General features: G+C 24.2%; 1 protein-coding gene across 2 annotated transcripts; it reads right to left on the reverse strand.

Moving 5' to 3' along the window:
* Nucleotides 1–777: 777 nt before the first annotated feature.
* LOC113555814 (NADPH--cytochrome P450 reductase) lies at nucleotides 778–22,124 on the reverse strand. 2 transcript variants are annotated; one of them, XM_026960368.1, is made up of 13 exons: nucleotides 21,905–22,124; nucleotides 10,945–11,144; nucleotides 8,834–9,029; nucleotides 5,082–5,231; nucleotides 3,922–4,046; nucleotides 3,162–3,350; nucleotides 2,616–2,851; nucleotides 2,408–2,541; nucleotides 1,952–2,316; nucleotides 1,686–1,789; nucleotides 1,479–1,588; nucleotides 1,238–1,359; nucleotides 778–1,167 (listed from the first exon to the last, which is right to left on the reverse strand). In XM_026960368.1, exons 1-13 carry the CDS (start codon nucleotides 21,917–21,919, stop codon nucleotides 1,023–1,025), a joined length of 2,091 nt encoding a protein of 696 aa, XP_026816169.1. In that variant the 5' UTR covers nucleotides 21,920–22,124; the 3' UTR covers nucleotides 778–1,022. The 2 variants fall into 2 exon arrangements, with proteins under 2 accessions (XP_026816169.1, XP_026816177.1); XM_026960376.1 differs by lacking the exon at nucleotides 21,905–22,124 and adding an exon at nucleotides 16,070–16,358.
* Nucleotides 22,125–23,856: the final 1,732 nt, after the last annotated feature.

Genomic DNA, 23,856 nt, shown 5'->3' on the forward strand with positions numbered 1-23,856 from the left:
TGGCTTATATTTGTGGTAACTAGCAATTTAATTGTGGAAGACTTGGAACACATTGTTCATTACAATCACTAGCGTAATCTAAAGTTGAGTCAAATTAAAACATCTAATATTTGTAGAATGACCCAATTGGCAAGTATACAATACTCTGTAAGTTAAGTACACAATGCATGTTTTCATTATGAACATGGTTAAAAAAAAAACCAAACATAATGCAGCACCTTATTAGAATATGTTTATCTTAAATTATTATATTATTATTAAATAATTTATTTGAAAATATTTATCTTTAATTTCATAATTTATTTATGATAACAAAATACCTAATTGTTTATTATAATTATTCGGAAAATGTATTATTCATCTTTACTATTTACTAAATATATTTTTTTTATTGTATGAAAATATTTATTATAAAATATATATGAACATCTGACATTAAACACGAAATTCAGGAATGTCACTTTCTCTAAAACAAAATACCTTACATTTCCGTTAATAGTATATAATATGTTATATATTATAAATAATATAATAACTAGTATTCTGATTTAATTAAGGTAATATTTTCTTGGGTGTTATAAGTTAAGAAGACAGTATTCTTATATAATCTAATATTATATGAAACCAAAAAATAAATATATATAAATAACTTTCTTTAGATTTAATTATATACTTTTGAATTGTATCATAACGCATAGTTATAAGGAAAAATACCAATAATTTATTGATTTAATAAAAATATATCTAATAGTTTTAATAGAAGTTATAAAATTTTCAACAGTAAACTTTATCATATATAATTTAAAATAGCTTCAAAACAGAAATATTATAATATCTTTTATACATTTTTCACAACAATATAAATAAATTAATAACTAAAACAGATAAGAAGCCCACATCTCTTCCATTTTTGTTGTTACTATTTTTTTTTTTAGTAAATGAATTATTCTTAAATTGTTTCTAAACAAAATTGTTCAACATTGTACATTTATAAAAGACAAAGTCTGTAACAGTTTTATAAATCAGCTCCATACATCGGCAGAATATCTTTTCTGTTGTTCCATTTTTTTAACATAATTGAGTGCTTGGCTATTGGTCATTTGACCTTTTTCCATAACAACTTTTACAATAATACTATGCACATCCTTTGCCATGCTTCTTGCATCACTAATTGTCCAAAAATTGAATATCATATAAATTTAAAATTATTACGCAATTTAAAATAATTGATACATACCCACAAACATATAAATGACCACTTTTTTCACCAATTATATTCCATAATTCATCAGCATTTTGTTCTAACAAATGTGTTACATATTTCTTTTCAGGTTGGTCACGTGAAAATGCCAAATGTAGCTAAATTATTATAAAAATAGCAAATAGTAAATTTGGTAAATATTTAAAAAAAATATTAAGTAACAAATGTATGTTAGTAATGATACAAGATACAATATAATAATAAATTTTCAATTTACCTTTGTCAAAGTTCCATTTGCAACATATTCTTGTAACTCATTTTCATAAATAAAATCTTCATCTTTCTTTCGACATCCAAAGTAGAGTACCATTTCTCCAATTTCTCTGCCTGTATAGAAAACAGTTACCAAAATTTAATTAAAAGAAAAAAATGTCTTTAATGAATACATTTACAGTTAATATAATTTAAAATATTAACTACAAACCTTCTTTGCGTGCATAATCTCTTTCTTGTATAAAACCTCGGAATGGTGCTAGTCCTGTGCCAGGACCAATCATTATAATTGGAGTTTGACTTTTGGGAGGCAACCTATAAATGAAAATTGTATTAAGACTTAAGCAAACATATTATTTTTTAAAGAAAAAAATGTGTTTTATTTATTATTTATTATAAGATTAAAATATTTTTTCTTTGAATGTTAACTAGTAAACATAGTAAAAAAACATTTTATTTAAACTACATAATATTTACCTAAATTGAGATCGTCTAATATAAATAGGTATAGTAGGTTGTGGAAGTTCATCATTGGTTGGTTTCAGTTGAGCTAATAAATTAGTTGCAACACCTTTATTAACACGATTAGTAGGAGTAGTATAATTTACTAGAACTGCAGTAATATGAATAGATTTTGGATACACTTTTGGAGACGAGGAAATTGAATAATAACGACACTGCAATCGTGGAAGTAGTTCACATAAATGGTCCAAATCGGGCTTAACACTTGGTAAATCTTCCAAAATATGAACAATATTACGGTTGTCACGTAAAATCCATTCATGAAATTCTTTTTTGCCCTCTGGGGTTGAGCTTGCCATAAGCTTTAATTTTTCTTGATCCTAGAATAAAATAAATAAAAAAAATTAAAAAATTTCATAATAATAAACAAATAGTTATAATTAATTAATGGTTTTTAAAAAACAAACAAACCTTTGGATCACTTGCATATTCTATTAATTCTTTCATAATATGTGTGCGTGGATTTGAAGTAATATCCAAATAATAAGTTAAAGCTGTTCGATAAGTACAAGGACAAGGGAATGGGTGTTTTTTACTTGATTCCTCTATCATAAAAAAAGTTAAAATAAGTAGGTAATAGTAAAATTTATATTAAACGTGAAAAAATCTAAATAGTTACCATCAGTGTTCAATAATGAAAAAACAGTATCTAGATCAGCATTTAATAATTCTCCAATTTTATCTACTAATTCGGAAGAATTTTTAGGATAGACAGCCACATGATCACCTGTATCATACCTCATTTTTGATCCATCAATATCAAACTCAATATGCATACAAGAGCGGTCGCCAGATTTGTGCAGCTCACGATTAACTACAATTTTGGATAAATATGGGTTCTTGACATCAAATGGGCTGAAAAATAAATATGCAAATAAATAATAAATAAATTATACATACTAAGAGAATGCCAAACCCCATTTGTTGTATCTGTCTTATGGCTTTAACATTACTTTAGACACTTCCTATGCTTTTATATTTTAATTTTTAATAAAAGTTTATAATATGCTAATAAGTTAATTTAATCTATTATAAATGAATGCTAAATTTGATTATATACTGTATCTAAATTTTCTGTTGTAAATTTTTAAAACGAAGACAACACATAGGGATTTAGCGTCTTCTAAATTATGATGATAAATTCAAAACATTTAATATAACTTACAATCTTTGATTTTCATAAGATTTAAGTCGTGATATTTCACCCGAAAATATTCGTTCTGGTAAAACTTCAGAACAGTCTACTAATTTGTATTGTCTAATATTACTTTCTTCACCAGTTTCTTCAATACCATAATGGGAACAAACACTTTCCCATAATTTTTCTTTCCAAGAAACAAAGTCATCTTCAATACTAAAATACAATTTAACATATATTTAAATATTATGATATAAATAAGTCATGAGAAAATAAATATCAATGTTAGAATTTAAATGGCTTAGATGGAAAAAACTTCTCTATGCTTGTCTAAAGCTTAAAGGTGAGAATTAAATACTATTATTTTTATATAATACTGGTTGCATTTAAGCATCCCTAATTATTAATTATTATCTTATTTTCAGAAGTTTTCATATAGTTTAAGTATAATTTTCATAGTTTTTGTTGGTTGGTGTAAGGTAACATTCATCTATTATCCTCACCGAGTCAACCATCTGTGTTAAATCTGTTATGAAGTAAAAATATGCACAAGATGGATGTACTTTTGTAAACAAATTGGGCACCGAGTGTGCTTCTTAACTCAAATAGGATAAAACATCTATTTTATTTTTAATTCTAACACTGAAATATAATAATAAAAATTATATGAAATACTAATTACATTTAATAACACAGGTAATACTTAGTAAATAATATTTGCTTATTGATGTATATTTTATACTAAATTTAAATATGGTTTATGATGAAAAATAAAATAAATATTTACTTGGCATCATCATCTCCCAGACCAATTTCATGAACTCTAGTAGCACCCAATTCTTCCAAACGTTGATCGATATAAATGGCAATTTCGTTATAGTGTTCATAAGTCTTATTTCCCAATCCAAATACCTATAAATAAAATAAAAGATAACAAATAACATAAAAAAAACTGTATGTAGATGATTAAATTATATAATGATACTGTATATAATAAATAATTTTCTATAAATTTAAAGGATAGTGAGTTTTTAAATATGTTTGTGAGTTTGGAAATACTAAAAATGTTGACTGTAATAAAAAATGAGATTGTAAATTAAAGAAATATACATACTAAAATATAATCATGGTGAAAAAGTTGTATTTTATGATGTTACTAAAGTTTATCATACAGAAAATATTTAATATACATCAAACTTATGAATTAGTATTTTATAATTTATGTACTTTAATTCACAATTAGGTGTATGAATTGAATGCATTTGAAACCTGATTAATATAATACAGGGGCGGCCAAACGGTCGATCACAAACGATTTCTAAGCCGATCGTGTTAGAATTTATTTTTAGGCTACGCACACTAAAATTAATCATGGTGGTAGTTAACAACATTATCGATATATTTTATCCATAAAAACTTTTTTATGGAAGTTGATCCTCAAAGGAGAAGTATATTTTTAATAGATTGCGGCCAAAAAAAGTTTGGCCGCCCCTGATGTAATATGTTAATAACAATTATTATTGATTGGATTAAAATATACATTTGTTTTCTATTCATGAATGTCAAACATAAATAAGAAAAAGTAGGCAATAACTTTGGGATGACCTCCACTTAACATCGGTATGAATTAAATTAAATTTAATAAACGCACGTAGACATTTTCTTAGATATTCATTAATTAATATAGGTAACACACAAATACTACACAAAAGTAATAACAATTTTAATAAAAATAGAGTTTTCTATAGAATTAAGTTTGAAATTTAGACTGAAGATCTATTATGGTAAATTTAAAATGGATAGTTGAGAATAAGAATATCAAGTAGAAATTATAAATATGAATGAATATAATAAAATTCAGTAACGACAAGGAAACTCTATCAATAGATTACTATTCATACTAACAATAATAATTTAAATTTTATATAACCTCAATAAGATACTTACTGCATAATTTAATCCTTCTAGGTCAGCGTCACCATTTTGAAGCCATTCGTAGAAATCCATAGCATTATCAGTTGGGTCTCCCTCACCATATGTTGCTATACAAAAAATTGCCAATGACTTTTGTATTTCTTTCATTTCTACCAAGTCTGCCTAAAACCATTACAAAAATTAAAGTAATAATAAATAAATGGTTGCATCTTAATTTTTAAACTTTATTTATTTTGACAAGCCTTTGATAATATGGTTAGGATAGATAAGAATTTTGTTAGTCATATAACACAAAAATATTTCCAAATGATTGAACATAAAAATGTATAAGGCATAAAATTAAATGATATTTTTCATTAGTTACAAATTAAAAGTAAGTACTCTTTGTACTGTCATTTAAAAATCAGTTTTCTATTATACGCTAAATTAAATTAATCATTTTTAGAAAAATTCAATGAATTATTAGTTATGACACTGTCATAAACTTGAATAATAAATTTTTTTAAACGGTATGTTAAACAAATTAAAATACTTCATCTAATGTCTTTAATATTTCTTTTAAGTGCCTAATAAAAACACACATTTAATACTTATACATTTGTACATAGTAATTCATCTAATAGTAATAGGATAATCCATTAATTTTAAAGTAATAGATAAATTTGAATACATAATATATTTTAAAGAAATTATCATCTTAAATTGTATTCAAATACAAAAATAAAATTACACATTGTTATAAAATTCATATGTATTACTGATTACTATAATTTGTCACAATATTAAGTTTTAAAAAAATAATTGAATGAAAAAAAAAATTAATTAAATTCAATTACTAGTTATTTATTTATTTCTTCCAAAATTCTATGCAGTGTTTCATGTTGCTTAAGCAAAACAGCTAAAAAGATTCCACTTCAAAGTAGCTAGTAGACTAAATTTTGAATGAATAAAAATGGGCTACTTGAAACTTTTAAAATATTCCTTTTACCCGAAAAAAAAATGTTATAAAAAATATCTTTGTAAAATCAATACATTCCTTGATACACTCAGAATTTAAAATGTAAATAAAATTTTAAAGCACTCTTCAAAATTAGATAATGTTACAACAAACATTGGAAAAAAACATTACATGACGTGTAATTCTAATATCTGCATCGGAGTAATGTTCCAAATTGTTCAATTTAATTTGGTTCTCGATTTATTTCAAAGAGTACATCTATTCTGAATTGATTTCTGGTTAGTTTTAAATAATATGATTCATGCTGATGATATTTTTCTTTTCCATTTTTATACTATTTACCTAAGTAACAAAATAACTGTTTATTTTTAGTAGGTATAGGTAAAATATTTAAAAAATATATATAAGATAATAATAAATAAATTTGGTTAATAGCTTATTTTTTGTTTGACCAAATGAAAATGAAAAATAACTAAAACTGTAACACAATTTAAATATATGATTAAATGGTGAATGAATAAGTTTAATATCATGCATTTTCCTTGTGATATATTAATTATGTGTTTACGTAACACATCATATATACATAAAATGTTTAAAATTAAATATTGTGATTTAAGGTAATTAATTCCAGTAGAAACTAATTCGGATGTACATAATAGTTTAATATTTAAATAATCCAACGACCAACTTGGACAACATACAGTTAAATATAACATCATCAATTGGTCAATTTGTATCTTGTATTTGTTATGTAAGAAACAATTTGAATCTATAACACTTAGTTAATGTCTTATACGCAAGTACACAACTAAAAAGACACAAGACTTTATAATATAAACTTTATTAAAAAAATTATTATTATTGACATTTATCTATCATTGTTTTAACTTTTATATTATCATACTATAAGAAATTATTTTAAAACTAGAAAATTATTATACTATTTTATTCTTAAAAAAATGTATAGATTTAATTATATAGGTGTGGTATAAACACAACTGAATACATATTATTATAAATATTAAAATGTGTTATAATAATTGTGTAATTGTGATACCTGCAATGCTAGGTTATAGTTAGATACCATACCTAGATTACCATCATGTGCCAAATATTAATTGCTAATAAAACTAATATCAACATATTGTATTAATTGTATTGTAGTATGTTAGATAGCTAGCTATTAGAATAATTATTAAAATAAATATGAGTAATTATATGTAATAATATAATATTTAATTATATTATATAAATTTACAGTTAGAATTTAAAAGAAAATGCTTTTTTTTACACAAATTATGAAAGATAATATTTTGTATATAAATTAAATTAATTTTTATTAAAATGAAAAATTCTAATTTTGCTCTTTTCACTTTTTAATAATATTTCTTGTTGAATTATATTATACATTATTATTTATGACAATAATTTATAAAATTGTACGGGGTCCTAGTAAAAATGATAAAACACATTATAAATAATTAGTAATTACTAAAAAATAGTATTACATGTATTCACTTTATTTTTGTTAATATATGTATATATATATATATGTGTGTGTAGTATTAAAGTATTAAGAGTTTATATAAGTTTGAAATTATTTATACATTTAACTTTTAATTATTTTTTTTATATTTTATATTGCTTCAAATTTAAAACTTAGATTGATAACTAATTAGTACAAAGATTTGTAATTATATTATACTTATTATAAAAACATTATAATTTAAGATAACTAATTGTTTTTTTTTGTGAAACTTGGATTTTTTTAGTAAGCCCCCATTCATATTTATACAAATTTTGGGTAATGGAAATTTGATGATTTAATAGGAATAATAGAATGATGAATATTTATACCTACAATATTGTTCCAGGAATCTAGAAAACCATATGAACTATAAAAATTATTAATATATTCTAGTATATATTATACAGTATATACTATATTTACTATATATACTATCTATATATTTAGATGGGTACAATTGATAAAATTCAAAAACACTCCCCAAGGTGTATTGGTATTTCCGAATTCGTTTTATAAAAATAAATTGTCTAGTATATTTGAACATGCATATTTCTCAAGGCATCCTACATTATGATTATGTACAAGTAATGACTTCCTGTAGTAGGTATCATCACAAATTATAATGTTTTAAGCTAGGTATTTTGAAAATAAGTATGTATAGATTTTAAATTTTCAAATTGTTTACTTAATAATTGTCATTTATATATATTTTACAATTTTATAAATATAATAATTAAAATATAATTAATATTCTATTATTTTTTTTTTTTCATTACAAAATACTATTTCACAGTATGACATTGGATCACTATAAAGTAAACCTTGTATTTTACGGACACAGTAGTTAAATGACCTTCAACTTCTATTTCAATTGAAACTCTCAATTTTATACTTGATACCTAATCATTTCATAAACTATCAACATTCAACATTAATTGTTGTGAACAAGAAATCAATAAATAATTTAGAATTTTAGTATTGATATTATTTTATTTAGGATTATATTACTTGAAACAAAATATTATATTTAATGAACTGAAAAGGTATAGAAAAAAATTATTAATGGCATAATAACATCAAAAGATTTTATTTTATGCATATTTTGTAAAAAAAAAAAGTATCAAGTATATTATGTCAATGGTTTTATAGTATAATTATTAAATGTATGTATTTCATCATACCAAAACATTAATAAATGTCATAATAATATTTATTATTCTGTCATTAACATTTATTAAATATTTACTAAATTATTTAAACTAATAGAATATTTACCATATCACATTCTTCAGGATCGGCTACCATCCCTTTCATTTTATATCTAGCCCCTTCTTTGGCTATTCTTCCAGCAAATTCTTCTGCAGTTCCTGTTTGACTTCCATAAAATACTACCAAACTACGTCCGGTTGATTTTAGTTTTTTTATGAAGGAACTATTGGAGGTCTGTTCAATAGAACTCAATGAAGATGGTCTAAACAAACATTTCAAATTTAATAATTTAATAATTAATTATAAAACAATTAATGTATATGATAATTGATAACTATTGAACATTATAAAATAATTGTTAAAATATATTGCATACAAATAAAATAAAATAAAAATATTTTAATAATTTTTTTTTTTTATTGTTTTAATCTCAAGAGTAAAAATGTATTCTATTTAAATTTTAAACGAACTAGTTTCAGCTTTTAATTTATAGCTTAATCAATAAAATAAATTAAATGAATCATAAAACATATAAATTCATTGGGCCAGATAAAAGCTGTCTTGCTTTTCATATTTTCAATTTGAATAGTAGTGTTATATTTTAAATTTCTATGGCACAATTATTGCATTCATTCGAGAAATAAGTGTTTGGCATGTTTTATAAGACAGGTAGGTTTATTTTGTTATACAATTCATAGGTTTGCACAAATTTTACAAATTTATTTTGAAAATAACTTTTTAAAATTGAATATACATATAATTTTCAATCTGTAGAGTTGCACGAATCTTTGAATTTTATATTATTACCTCAAAACATGGGCGTAGGTAAGGGGGGTTTTGGGTGTTCAAACACCTCCCAAAATTAAATAAAACAATTGTATTATTTAATACATACCAATAAATTATTCATAATTTTATAATATTAATATAGATTTAGATAAAAACCCCCTCTGAAAATATTTACTACCTACGCCCATGCCTCAAAATAAGTTATTGGAAAAAGTATAGAATTATAAAAATAGTGATCTATCATTCCATTTAGTATCAATACATATATTAAGTATACAATGTTATAGATTATGTATTATTAATTAATTAATTATATTATTATACTAATATTATATACATTTACATTTCAGAAATCTTGAGTATTTTAATAAATTAGCTTACATTTGAATAATTTAATATAAAAAATAATAAAATAAAAATATAATAATAGCAATATGGAAGAATTAAAATTCCTTAAATCAAAATTAATATCATATAACTACTTTTGTTTTTAAACAGAGAACAAAATATTGTGGTAAGGTCTTATGTTCCAATTACAAATTTGTATGTTTATGAAATGGTATGGCTGATAAGTGATAAGTGATAATTTGTTATATATATCAGGCTTAACTTGGATTTTTAATAACTTTGGTACACTGATGCTGTGGATATATAACATTTAAGATTTTTAAAGCAACCTTAGTATAAATGAAAATTTTTATTCAGGCAGGGTTGCTTCATGTTTTAAATTTTTAAATTCCGTGAATTTCTAGATATTTCTAGAAAATGTTCTTTAATATATGTACAAGACTAAAAAATATGTAGATACTATATAAATTGTTTTTACAAACTGTGGTTATTATTTTATCAATCACAAAGATTATAAATTAATCTACAATTATTTAAATTGTAAGTATACAACCATTAAGTCGAGAATAATACATTATATTATCCTCAAAAAAATGTGAACAATAATTTTTAAATAATAAATACCTAGTACAAAAATCTTTGATATTCAATTATATTATATTGAGATAAAATAAATATATAATGCTTTAATAATTTTATCACACCTATATATATGATATCTTTAAAAAAAATATTAATATATTTATTTTTAGTTTCTTAAAAGAAAAACTTATAAATTTAGAATGATTTTAATATAATAGACAACACTAAGTTATAATAAATTCTTTAATATGTTAATACTTTTGCATTTGTAATATAATGTTACAGTTTTAATCACATTATAAGTTTAAATATTATAAAACTAACAATACAATAAGATCAAAGCACTCAAAAACAAAACCATATTTAAATATAAATATTTTAAGATAAAACTAGTATTACATAACAATGTTGTTGAAAAAGCAATTCAGTAAATGTTTAAGAATAAAGATAATACTTACTGAATAGTGTAGGGTTTTTTTTCTGAAGAACTAGACTGTTTATCTCTTTTGAAGTACCAAAAATATGCTACTGTTATAATGACAACAAAAAGAGCAATATCTAAAGCACTAATCAATGGCTCTTCTGCAACAACAGTTGATTCAATTTTCACTCCTTCAGAATTCTCCATTTTAATTTTTAATAAAAAAAAACTTGGTAACTGAAAAATATATTAAACAAAATATTACATTTAGTTGGGTAACAAGAATGATTTAATTTTCAGGGGAATTTCTAGCTTATGGGTAGGTAAATTTTAATCTATTTTAACTAGTAAATAGTAATAGCCTAACTATATAATATATAGTTAGACTACTTATTATTATAATCCATTTTTAATTACTAATGAAAACAGAATATTAATTAAAAAGACCTTTAATTTAACCTTGTGAATTTATATTCTATACAATTGGAGTTTATACCTGTTGGCTATGGATAATATTCAGTAATCAGTATTCACTAAGCAGGAACATATATATAAGAACTTTGGGGGGTTCCACCCTTTCCTTCACTAATGCAAAACATTTTTAACTTATAAATTATAACTTATTTTGTAACTTTATTACAGTAATACATTTTATAATATACAACTAGATACATTGATTATGATTTATAAAATAAGTAATAATCCCTAAATATCCTTCATCTACCATAAATGTTTTTTTGTACATGATTATTATTTATTAATAAGTAACATTTAAGTAAATTTTATCATTGAATTATAGGTTTGTACTTGTATATTTTTCATATTCTATAACAAATTAAAAGATAATATTGAATAAGCAAGTCACTTCTAAATTGTAGAAAACAATAATATTAAAATAACATTGTATAATATTTTGTGTATTATCAATAACTAACTGATTTTAGTATTGTAGAAAACAATTAAACACATTTGATATTATATTATAATATGCAGCAGTAGAATATTAGTAGTATATTCACCAACACCTTATTATGATAGAACATAAACATGTAAATCATGTTGAATCAAACACACTAACACATCATCAACATGACGATCAAGAAAAAAAACACCCCTCAAAAAATTAAACTAGTATTACTTACAGTCTGAAAGTCCAAAATTAATATTTTGAGGTACTTAAAATAATCAAATAATTTAATTTAAAATTAATTTTACCATTTTTATAATATATTAGTAACATTAACTATAGGTTAATTAAGTACTAAAATTTAATATTGGTGTTTAAAAATAGATCAATTTATTGTTATATTTTTAATGGAAAATATGTAAAAGTTATGTTGATTTTTTCAGGTATTTTTTTTAGGTAAACAAATAATGACACGTTATAAACTCATTGATAACATTCATTTTGTTTTACAAAAATGTATTAATAGTTATTTATAGGTAAATTTTGTATATTATACTTTCTTACATAAAATATAAAACCCTTATTAGTTTCAAGTACCTACATTTTCAAGTCATTAAATACAAATTTTGTCTAACTGTTTAATCATATATTATAAATATATAACCATATTAAATAAATTGCTATAATATAATAGCTTATATACACTTACAACTCAATGCTGCTAGACCAGTGTTTCTCAACCAATGTGTTGTCGAGTAAGTCCAAACGTGTCATAGGAAGTACTAATATTAAATGACACAAAATGTACAAACCTTGTTGACACTATATTTACAAAAATAAATAGGTATTATTCTTATTTTTTTTTTGTGTGTCACAAAGTATGAATAATTTTAATAGTGTGTAGACATAATTCAAAGGTTGAGAAACACTGTGCTAGAGCACCAATTTTTTGAAAGTGAACATCTAGCGGGCCAGAGAACATGAAAGCAAAAACAAAAAAACGGTACATATAAATTTACAATTGTCCTTTTTAGTTCAATAATAGATAAGAGTTCATATCTACGTTTTACAATAAAAATTATGTCGGTTTTATAAATATGATAAAATGAAATACAAAATAATCCTTACATTTTTTTTTATATAAAGTAATTTGAAATGTAGCACGGGCCACCAGGTCACCAGTTACCCATCCTTGACTTATATGATTTTTTTTCACAAGATGTTCCATTTTTTATTTCCGTAATCTTCTAATATGTATATATTTAGTTTAATAAAATGCATTATTGAGTAACCACACTTATTGTAATATAAATAATCATCTAATGTTGTAATACTTAATAACTTAATAGAAATTAATATCAAATAAATGTTTCTTTTACACCAAAAATAAACAGAGATTATAATATAAATTGAAGTTATTCCAATAATTGTACATAATCTTTTCTGAACTTCACACACTATATAAATTGGTCTATTAATGTTATTAATACAACATAATTATACAATTTGAGAAACAAATTTTGAACCTAGTTAAATTTACACAAAAATTGGTCAAGATGTTTTTTTAAAATTTAATTGTGCATTTAAATATTTTTAGAAATTATAAAACAGATTTATTTTAAGTAAGTACAATCTATATTTAACTTTAAATCTATAAAATTGATGTATGAATTTTAATTCTAATTCTAACAGTATATCAACATGTTTAAAAACAATAAAAAAATAATATAGACACAAATGTGTAATAAATTGTTGTAAATGTGTATTGTTATCTGTGTTAAAAATCTATTTTGAAGAAATTTAAAACAATGAAAATAGATTACATATTATTTACCTTCATCTCAAAATAATAATAAATAGTTTTTAAGTAATTACAACATTTTACCAAAACCATAAATACATGCATAACATAACGATAAACGTGTAATATAATTATACATGCTAGAAATATAATATTTGCATTAGAAAAACCTTGCATACGTATTTATCTGTATGCTATTATATAATAATAACATTGATTTTTTAATTAATAAATATGTTTGCTATAAATATTTGTTACATATTGAAACAGAATGATTAATAATAAAAAATGTATAGATATTTATTTATTCTAACTAACCATTAATGTAATAGGTGTAGTATAGTATTTCTTAATAAAGAATACATTATACCTGCATTTTTATGATAACAAAATCATCAAATATTTTGATTCTGGTCCTAGGGTGACAAATAATGTAGTTAGTGATAGTATACTGTTATTTGACTAAATAATGATTTACATTTTCACCTTTTTGGGTTTAAATTATTATACTAATATAATTAATAACCCTTAAGATTAGGGAAATTGAGAATTTTATACTTTTAGTTACTTATTACGATTTATTTCAATTTAAATATGTATCTAATTAATTCTATATTAATCGTTTGTCATATTGGGTTTGTAAAATGTGAGTTATTTATAAACAGATAAATTATAATAAAACTATTTTTCATATTAAAATAACTATAATTCTACAGTTTTGAATTTAGTCGCTAAAATAAAGGATTAAATAATGGATTATTTTAACCATTTAGGTAAAATCATAAATAAAAAAAATAATATATTTTAAATTGAACAAAAAATAAAACAATACAATATAATACAATAAGACATAATACAAAAATAGTCTAAATGTTTAAATTTTAGATCTTATCTATAACGATGTAATTTATCTAAATTATAACTCATTTGACTAGAATACTTTTCATTGGGTTTTCAGAGTCAAAGTTTAACCTAATCAGGGGCACAATTCCAATGAAAAAACTTAGGGATCTGAAGATCCTCTATTTGTTCAGTTAGTCTTGTGATCATAGATCACACAACGAGTAGTTTTATCCACACGCCATTCAATAATTACATATTTAATAATGATAGTACATATTAATTTATTTGTATGAAATAAAAACATTTAGTTCTTATCAGTTTAAGTAAGCCACCAAGATGCTAATTTAAAAACTGAAGGTGCTCTAGTAAACCATAGCATATTCAAGTTTCTCTCAAGTTATGTCTATTTACCTGATATTTTTTAATTACTTGTTCAAATTCTGTTACTATCACAATTACAAAAATTATAGTAAATTTATTATTGATTGTGGAATACAATGTATTTAATTGATTTCTGTTGCACTGTTTTATAGTTGCCTACATTTTATATATAAATATAAATACATATTTCTTTAGTACCCATAGGTACCCACAGATAAATAGCATGGTTTAGTATTTGTGCTATGTGTATAATAACAGGGAATAGGCATTAAAGTGTACATACTGAGCGAGTATGTATCTTCTAACAATCTAATGTGTAATATGATTTTGTCAAAAAATTAATTTTTCAAACTTTATAAGACCAAAGAGATAGGTAACATCATATAACATTATATAACAATATATAATAAAATGTTGTACTTCTAGAGAAATATTTTTAACTTTAAATATCATAGGTATGAGTTGTTAATAAATTTGATATAATTGAAAATATTCAATTGAAAATTGTTAAATTTGATTGAAAAGACATATGTCTTTTAATTCTAATTTAAAACTTATACATACTGACTATAGAACCAGTTTAGTATTGGTTCAAATAGTAATCGAAAACATTATGGATTTAAATATTACCTAATCAATGATTAAATATAATATGTTAGTTATCTTCAATTCACCATAGAAAAAAATATCACAGTAACACTGTTTTTTTTTTCTCATAACACAAATGTACCTATTACGTATTTACGATTATTGCTCGGGGACAATATTAATGTTTCGTGGAAACACATTAGCAAACACTAATAGTCTTCACGTACTAATTAGTAATTTCAATTATCGTATGCATTTATTGGTGGGATAGAGTTAGTTTATACGGCGAGTACATTATGTACGTTTGGTTTAGCCGTTTTGATTTTGATCAAGGATATCTGAACAAGGTATATACACTCGTCTACTATATTTAATTACGTCGACGAGAGTCAAAATCGGAAATCGATAACAGAGTAAGAGACCAAAACCGAAAACAGACGTCAACACTTTGGCTAATGAATAGAGATGACTATAAACAATTTATAAATTAAAAATAATTAATAACACGAGAGTCGTACAACACGACTGTCCGACGGAGTGCTGCGACAACACGGGATTAGATAAAAATATAATATCACAATAATATGATATTATATGATACCGCCTATGTATTGTTATGATAGGCAAACCACGGGTACTTACAATATTATTAGTGACGACCGAATGGCTGCGATTTTTTTGTAAATCCAAAGAGATAACGACGCGAGTGTAAATGATATCGCGGCTAACGGTACACGACGTTACAATAGTATTATTTAATATATAATATTGTCAACACGATAATAGTATATAGTAATAACAAAAAATAATAATTTACAATATAAAAATAATAACAATTTAACAATAATATAATATTATCTGCTGTACGACGATAATAACGAATGATATTTTTGTACTCTGAACCGGATACGCGTGCGCGACGAACGCCGAAACGAAACTAGCGACTACTAGTAGAATAATATAATATAATAACTACTACTACTACTACTACTACTACTACTACTACTACTACTACTACTACAACTACTATTGCTGCTGCTGCTGCTATTGCTGCCAGTGTATTGGCGGTGACGTCACGGCTGAAGCGGCACGCGGACGTCGTAACCGATTGCGCGAGTGCCGCGCCGCGTCAGCGGCGAAGACGCATAATTTTCGTTTTCGAAAAAGGAAAATCTCTCGTTTCCCGTCTGCCGAAAAACAAAAATTCTTCAGCTACGATTTCGCGCAGCACTCGCGCCGCGTAGGCGTATATTTTATAATTGGGTATGAGTAAATTACATTATTGCGTTCGACAATCGGTATGACCATACTAACTATACTATGTCGTCGCTCATTATAATACTGTATAAATAATAATAACACGGTGGAAATATTAGAAATCAGTCGAATGTGTCAACAACATTGACTGTGACCACCGCGACGAGTGGTTTGCATTGAAATCGGCACATCCGCACATGCGCGCGCACTGTACCCATATACCGTGTATAATATTATAAATTATAATATTACAATCATGCACGGCCGAACCGATTATATCTTGCACGCCGAATATTATTTACCATTTTACTATTAAAATATTGTAATTATTATCATTTATCAAAGAGTTTACGAGTGTAACGTAATTATAATACAATATATTATTATGATTATTAAGCATGCAGTGGGTTACGAGTTTATGACGCGGTGTCGGCCCAACATCTGTGGCGTTCGAATGTCATAAATTACTTATAATGATTATACATATAAATAATATATTGTAAGTATGGATTATACATTCTATACCGTGTGATGTGCGTTAGGATCGAGGAAGTGTAAATATACGAAAATAATCTGGAAGGTAAATTATTGAAAAAATATCCGACTTCCGAGTTTCCTTAAATTAATATACAGAGTGATTCTTTTATCAAACAACACTCATTATTTCAAAAAGTATTGATGTTTTTGAAAATATTTTTTTTTCATAGTTTCAAATTGTTAAAAAAACAACGTTTTTATTAAAAATTTATATTTTTAAATATTTTTATCCTTATAATTTTTTAAGTTTTTACTTTTTTGAATGACAACATAAGTTTTTAATTTCATATCATTCTGTATATATGTAATATGTATAATTATAATATTGTTAACACAATAAAACATGCTAAAATAACCTATATTTAATCTGTTACCTGAGGTCCCGAGAAATAAAACATTGTTTGTTAAGTAAAAATATAATATCTATTAAGTATTCATGTATATATAAATAATCTATTACATATATTAATATATTATTATATATGTATACGTATCATAAAATTAGATATTATTACTTTTTTAAATCATTTATACCCAGTGATAGTCATTAACATCTATAACACGAAATCCAGATTTCTTTTTTATTGACTTACCTCACAACTGACTTCATCTGACATAATGTTGCGAAATATTCCGGTATAACGCAAAAATAATGAATAAAAACTATCATTTAGGCTTGGGCTATTCTACGTGATCGTTCGGTAAGTTGAATTGAACCAGATATCAAGCACAGCACTAGAATTTTTTTTTAGGGGGGGGGGCAGAGTGAGAGAGTTTTTTTTACATGGGCTAAGGTTTTTTCAACAATCAATGAGGTTATTTAAATAAAATAAAAATATTTTCGTATCATATAACATAATATAGCTATTAGCTATATTATAGTACACAAGTTTTTATATTTTATGGTCTAAATATATAATATGTATGAACTTTTGAATAGTTAAAAATGTTTTAAGAAAAATGTCAAATATTTTTTATGAACCTTATGTAAGAAAATGTTTAATCACATCACAGGACACAAACCTTCAACAACTATATTAATAATGATTTACAAAAATGATAATTTCTTTATTACTATACCTTTGTGAATAAATGATAATGTTTTTTTTACTTACATTTCATAAATATAAACATAAATTAAAGTAATTGTGTTTAGTAATGAACAGATGAATTTATTTGACTCATTTTTAATTTAATGATTTGGGATACCTTTGTTTGTTTATTTTCTTCCAATAATTAGTACTGAATAAAGGTAATATATAATAATAAATAAATAAAGATTTTTCTTATTTAAAAAATTTCAAAACATATTTTATTGAAATTGTAGTAAATGTTTTCCTTATTAGACAATACTAGTAAGTAGTAGGTCAATCCATAATAAAAAGACCAAAGATGTTATTTGTTCAAACTTTGTTAATTCAATTATTATAATTTATAATAAATTTAATTTATTCCTCAATTGATAATGTTTTATGACTTTATTATATCGTTCACAATTTTAAGTGGGGGGGTTGAACTTTTTTTCTGGGGGGGGCTAGAGTCTCACCTTGCCCTCTTTTGGTGCCGTGCCTACCAGATATACCTATTAACCTATTATAATAATTATAGCATTAATACGTAAGTTATAATAAGCATAATAATTAATAGGTAGCCGGTAAATATGTAGGTACGATAATAATAATGTAGGATAAAAATAAAATAAACAGTACGTATAATCAGGATTACCTATTTTTTGTAATTTTAAATTCTGAATAGAGCGATGGATGTATTGATTTTAAAATGAGGTGGTTTTTTTCGTGCATATTATGTGTACACGATAGGTAGCCAATAAAATACTTAAATTTTTATGCTTGAAGATAGAAAATTTGATTTAGTTTGTACTTCCTAGTTCTTCCATTATAATTCAGAAACACGCACAAAAAAATTGTAATTAAAAAAATGAATTTTTACGCGAAATTCGATTATGATTTGTGGAGTAACTCGAAAACTAATAATTGTAAATAATTGAAATTTTCTTCAAATATGTATATTATAATTTTCTATTTATACATTAACATTTTAAATTTTTTATAGGTTTTGCTTTATAAATGTAATTATGTCAATTAAAAGTTATTTGTTGAGAAACGCTTGGAAATTTAATACAAAGCTCCTCATAAGTTGTTAATTTTTCAATTAAAAAATATCGAAAATCTATAATAACAATATTTTTTTATATAAGCATTTAAAGCTAGAATTTTGACAAAATCCATCAAATTTGCGAAAAATAGTAAATTATATGGTAATTAGAAATTCATAAATTATTTTTTTTTGTCCAATATTTGAAAATTTAATACAGGATTCTTTATACATTTTTCAACCCATGTATAAAAAAAAAATTCTACTGTAAAATCAAATTAATTTTTTTTAGGCATTTCAATTTTTTACGACATTGGATATTCATCTTTAAAATAATTGATTTCTCCTCAAACAATTTTTATTGTATTTTAAAAAAATAACAATAGTTCTATTGTATAATATCGATAGTCGATGCTAGTAATTTAGACAAAATTACTCATTTAAACGATAAATAACAAGGTTAATCATTTTGTTATAATTTAAAAACATTATTTGTGGGCAATTAAAACTATTATGTAAGTATATTTAATATTATATTATTAATTACTATGAATTTTATCATATTATGCATATGAAGTTAAGATATTATCTATTTATACTATGAATATATTATTATTGTTTAATGAATATTTACAGAAATGTGTAATTAAATTATGAGTTAAATAAGTTGTTATATTAATATGGTATAAATTATAAATATATAATATTATAATAATTAAATACTAATAATATAATAAATTCAATATTTTCAGAAAAATTATATTTAAATTATTTCAACATATCATAATACTAAAAGTAAAATAAATTACTTAAATACCTATATAAAAAAAGCATACCTATCACGAAATATACTTGGTTTATTGGGGGGGGGGTAATATGGGGGATAGATCCCCTCCCTTGCCGTTTTTTAGACAAATTATAAACAGTTCAGTTATATTTTATAAAATGCCTTACACGGAGACACGGGGTAACTAAAATTAAAGATTACATAAGCATTAAAAAAGTATTTCATATCCCCTTCTTCAAGAAAATCCTATGTACGCCTCTGTTTCATTATTCATATAATCGAATTTATATTTAACACAATCATAATAATGACCCGCTCAATACTTAAAGTACAGCAGAACGATATCCACTTGCCCATCTTTTTTTTAATTTTAAAACACGTGTATTATTGTTACTATCACAAATTCGTCATTATTCATTATACATTTTATATTTTCGTACCATTACTCATATTTAATTTTATATTATATACAAAAATATGTCCCGAGGTTAAACTTCTTATCCCAGAGAATCTGGACTAGAGTTGATAATATTTAGAAAAAACCATACGCGCGATGTACAGGGTGATTCAAAATGTATGGTACAGCCATTATATTGTGTCTGTTAAAAAATAATGGATTCCCATTTAAATTTCTAAAATAATCCCTCAAAACCCGTCTAAAATATTTAAAAAAATTATAAAATATACAAATCATTTTAGATGTTTCTAAATCAAAAAACTTTCGTATCATAAGTTCTCTATTTTGAATATCAATGTGTTAAAAAGGCTGTAATATAAATTTTGAATTACTCTGTATATATTAAATATTATTATTTTTATTCGAATATGTTACATTGTGACCTAGTCTCCAAAATATTATTTCTAGGTTAAATTATCGCGATTTTCTTGTGCGACGTGACACCAGATCCGAAATGTTGATATTTATTATACATATTATTTTTATGTCATAAACTCATAAGTCATAACTAATATTAACAATGATTTCAGATTTTCCTAACTCTAGAGTGTATCTGAGTATCTACACTTATTAACCGTCAATAGTCATAGGGTTATAGGCCATAGCGGTTCTTTTATTTTGATTTGAATTACGCCGTGCTCGTGATGTTTACTGATAAACTGATAACATAACCATTGCTGCTAATATGGCCGATGATCACATAAATAAATAATAGTTATTATAATAATATTATCCAACATTTTCGATGGCGATCAATTGGCCAACTGATATATTACCTAACCCAATCTAATTCGACAGTGGTTACAGCTTACAGAACACTTAACAAGTCATTAAACTCCCCCACGGTCAACTACTAGTATTATAAGGTTTAACACGCTATTTTACTAGATTACCGCACACAATCCGATGGTCAGCTGACAGCTTTATACGATGTAGGTTTGTAAAACAAAAGCTAACTGAACGTTACAAATCAGAATGAGTTACTCACAAAATTATTAACTAGCAGTAGGTAAGTGATAACAAAAAATTGTGTGGGGGAACAGGAAAACCATGATATTATTCGTCAATAATTTAGTATCGTCACTCGTCATCGAGCCAAGAAAATAATTTAAAAATAACTTGATTATTTTATTGTTCATCAAAACAATATTGTTTTTCTACTATAAATATGAAATAAAAAACAACACTCTAACATACATTATTGAAGTTTGATTCCGGAACAGTTTGCCGACCAGAACATTTTTATGTTAGGGACAACGGTCAATGGGATGCTGCTATATTCAAAACCGAGACTTACAACCTAAAAGAAACCGATAAATCTTACCTGACTGTTTTCCATCTTGTATCTATATGGCCATACGATTGTAGGAAGTCGCGCACGCGAATATGCTGCGAGGCAATTGATGACAGAGATCGGTAACGTATATGATATAGTTCGTAAAACAACGCGAATTACGGTGGCGTATTTCTAGCACCAGCGTCCCCAGCTATTTCACTTTCGCAAAAGCGAATTTATTAATTTCGCTACTCTGACCTAGATGTGTGGATGACGGATGTTAAACAGACGTATACTCTGTACGGCATACGTTGTTTATTACCCATTTATACGCACATTCGATTGTTAAAAACGTTTTGGTATTTATTATTATAATAATATCGTCAGTCGTCAGTGTGTGTATAGGTAGATACTATTGTGCGCAGGTTACCGTCGGGCGTCGGAATAGGTTACGTGATATCGATACAAAGTTCAAGGTACTTACCTACAAATTATATAGGATCTTTTATTCCAAATATTATTATACTTGTTGAAAACTGTGACCATTTATATTCACAATTGTGTGAACTATGAATACAAACGTTAAATAAACGATAACTCCAAAGTTCAATGTAGACGTCATAAGAATATAACATCATATAACAACAATATTGACAATACCATAGTCATCCATTTGTATGTTTCTTAATACGATTGTACGTTATTTTTAAATATATTAATATCATAATTTGGTAACCAAGGTCGTACTAAGGGAAAAGGTTTAAGGGTTTACCTCCCTCTCAATTGCAATTTTGTTCAGTGAACAGCCATAATGGAAACAATAATGTGTTAATGTTTTTTCTTACAAAAGGTAAAATAATAATGTATTTGTCTTAATATTAATTGTAAAATGTAAAGTGTGCAGATAACATATCATTATGTTTACAATTTATTGCAGTTGCGTTAAATTTTATATTAACTACACAAAATAAATGGTAGGTATTTTTTAATAACAATTAAATTACAATTCTAAAATATAGTGTATATTATATATTGCTGTTAATTAAATTACTAAGATATTTTTAAAATCATATTAAATGCACACGTGCAATACAAATAAAAACTTGTTTTGAATAATATGCATTTAATTGTAATGACAAATGACATTTTAATAACTAAGAAATTTGATCAAGTAGGTATTTTTTCTTTCTTTTTTTTTTTATAAAAAAAGATAGGTAATTCAATATCTTAAAAAGTGTATTTAATGTTTTGTATAACAATCACAGGAATGCATGATCATACAAATTAAAACTAATAGTTTCAAAGTTGCAATATAATATATTACATACTCGTATAATAGATGTCTTATAATATTTGTATATACATTTATTTTTTTGCGAAAACATTATAGGTAAGATACGTTTTATATCAATTATATATTAGGAAAACTATTTAATTGGTTTCGTAGCTCTATTTATTAGGTAATATATAAATATTTATTGAATAAAGTTTTTTTCTAGAATAATTATTAAAATGTTGCGTTGTATTAAACAAATGTAGGTAATTATTCATTGCAGACATTGCAGTAATATTTTATTAACAATAACTATTATACTATAATATTATATAGGTGTAATAAACTATAAATAATAATATTCGTAATATTATTAATTATAGTCTATACAACTTATTGAACGATACTAATCAATAAGTACCAACGAACCAAAATAAATATCATTAGTTATTTTCTAAATGATTGCATTGAAGACTTAAATAATTTTTATTTTTGGATAGGTAGGTAGTATCTACCTAGTATTTAATATATTTGAAGTTAAATGGGTGGTATTGAATGAGTAAATTTAGTATAACACCTATATAATTTTGTACTAATTATTTTTTTGCAGTGCGAAATCTACATAAACTATAATTTATTTATATTAATATTATAGATAGTAAAATATGAAGAAAAAAATTATTACTATTATTATTACAAATAACGAATCATAAAAAAAACTATTTTA

Source organism: Rhopalosiphum maidis, chromosome 1 (assembly GCF_003676215.2).
Source record: "Rhopalosiphum maidis isolate BTI-1 chromosome 1, ASM367621v3, whole genome shotgun sequence".
Taxonomy (NCBI): Eukaryota; Metazoa; Arthropoda; class Insecta; order Hemiptera; family Aphididae; genus Rhopalosiphum; species Rhopalosiphum maidis.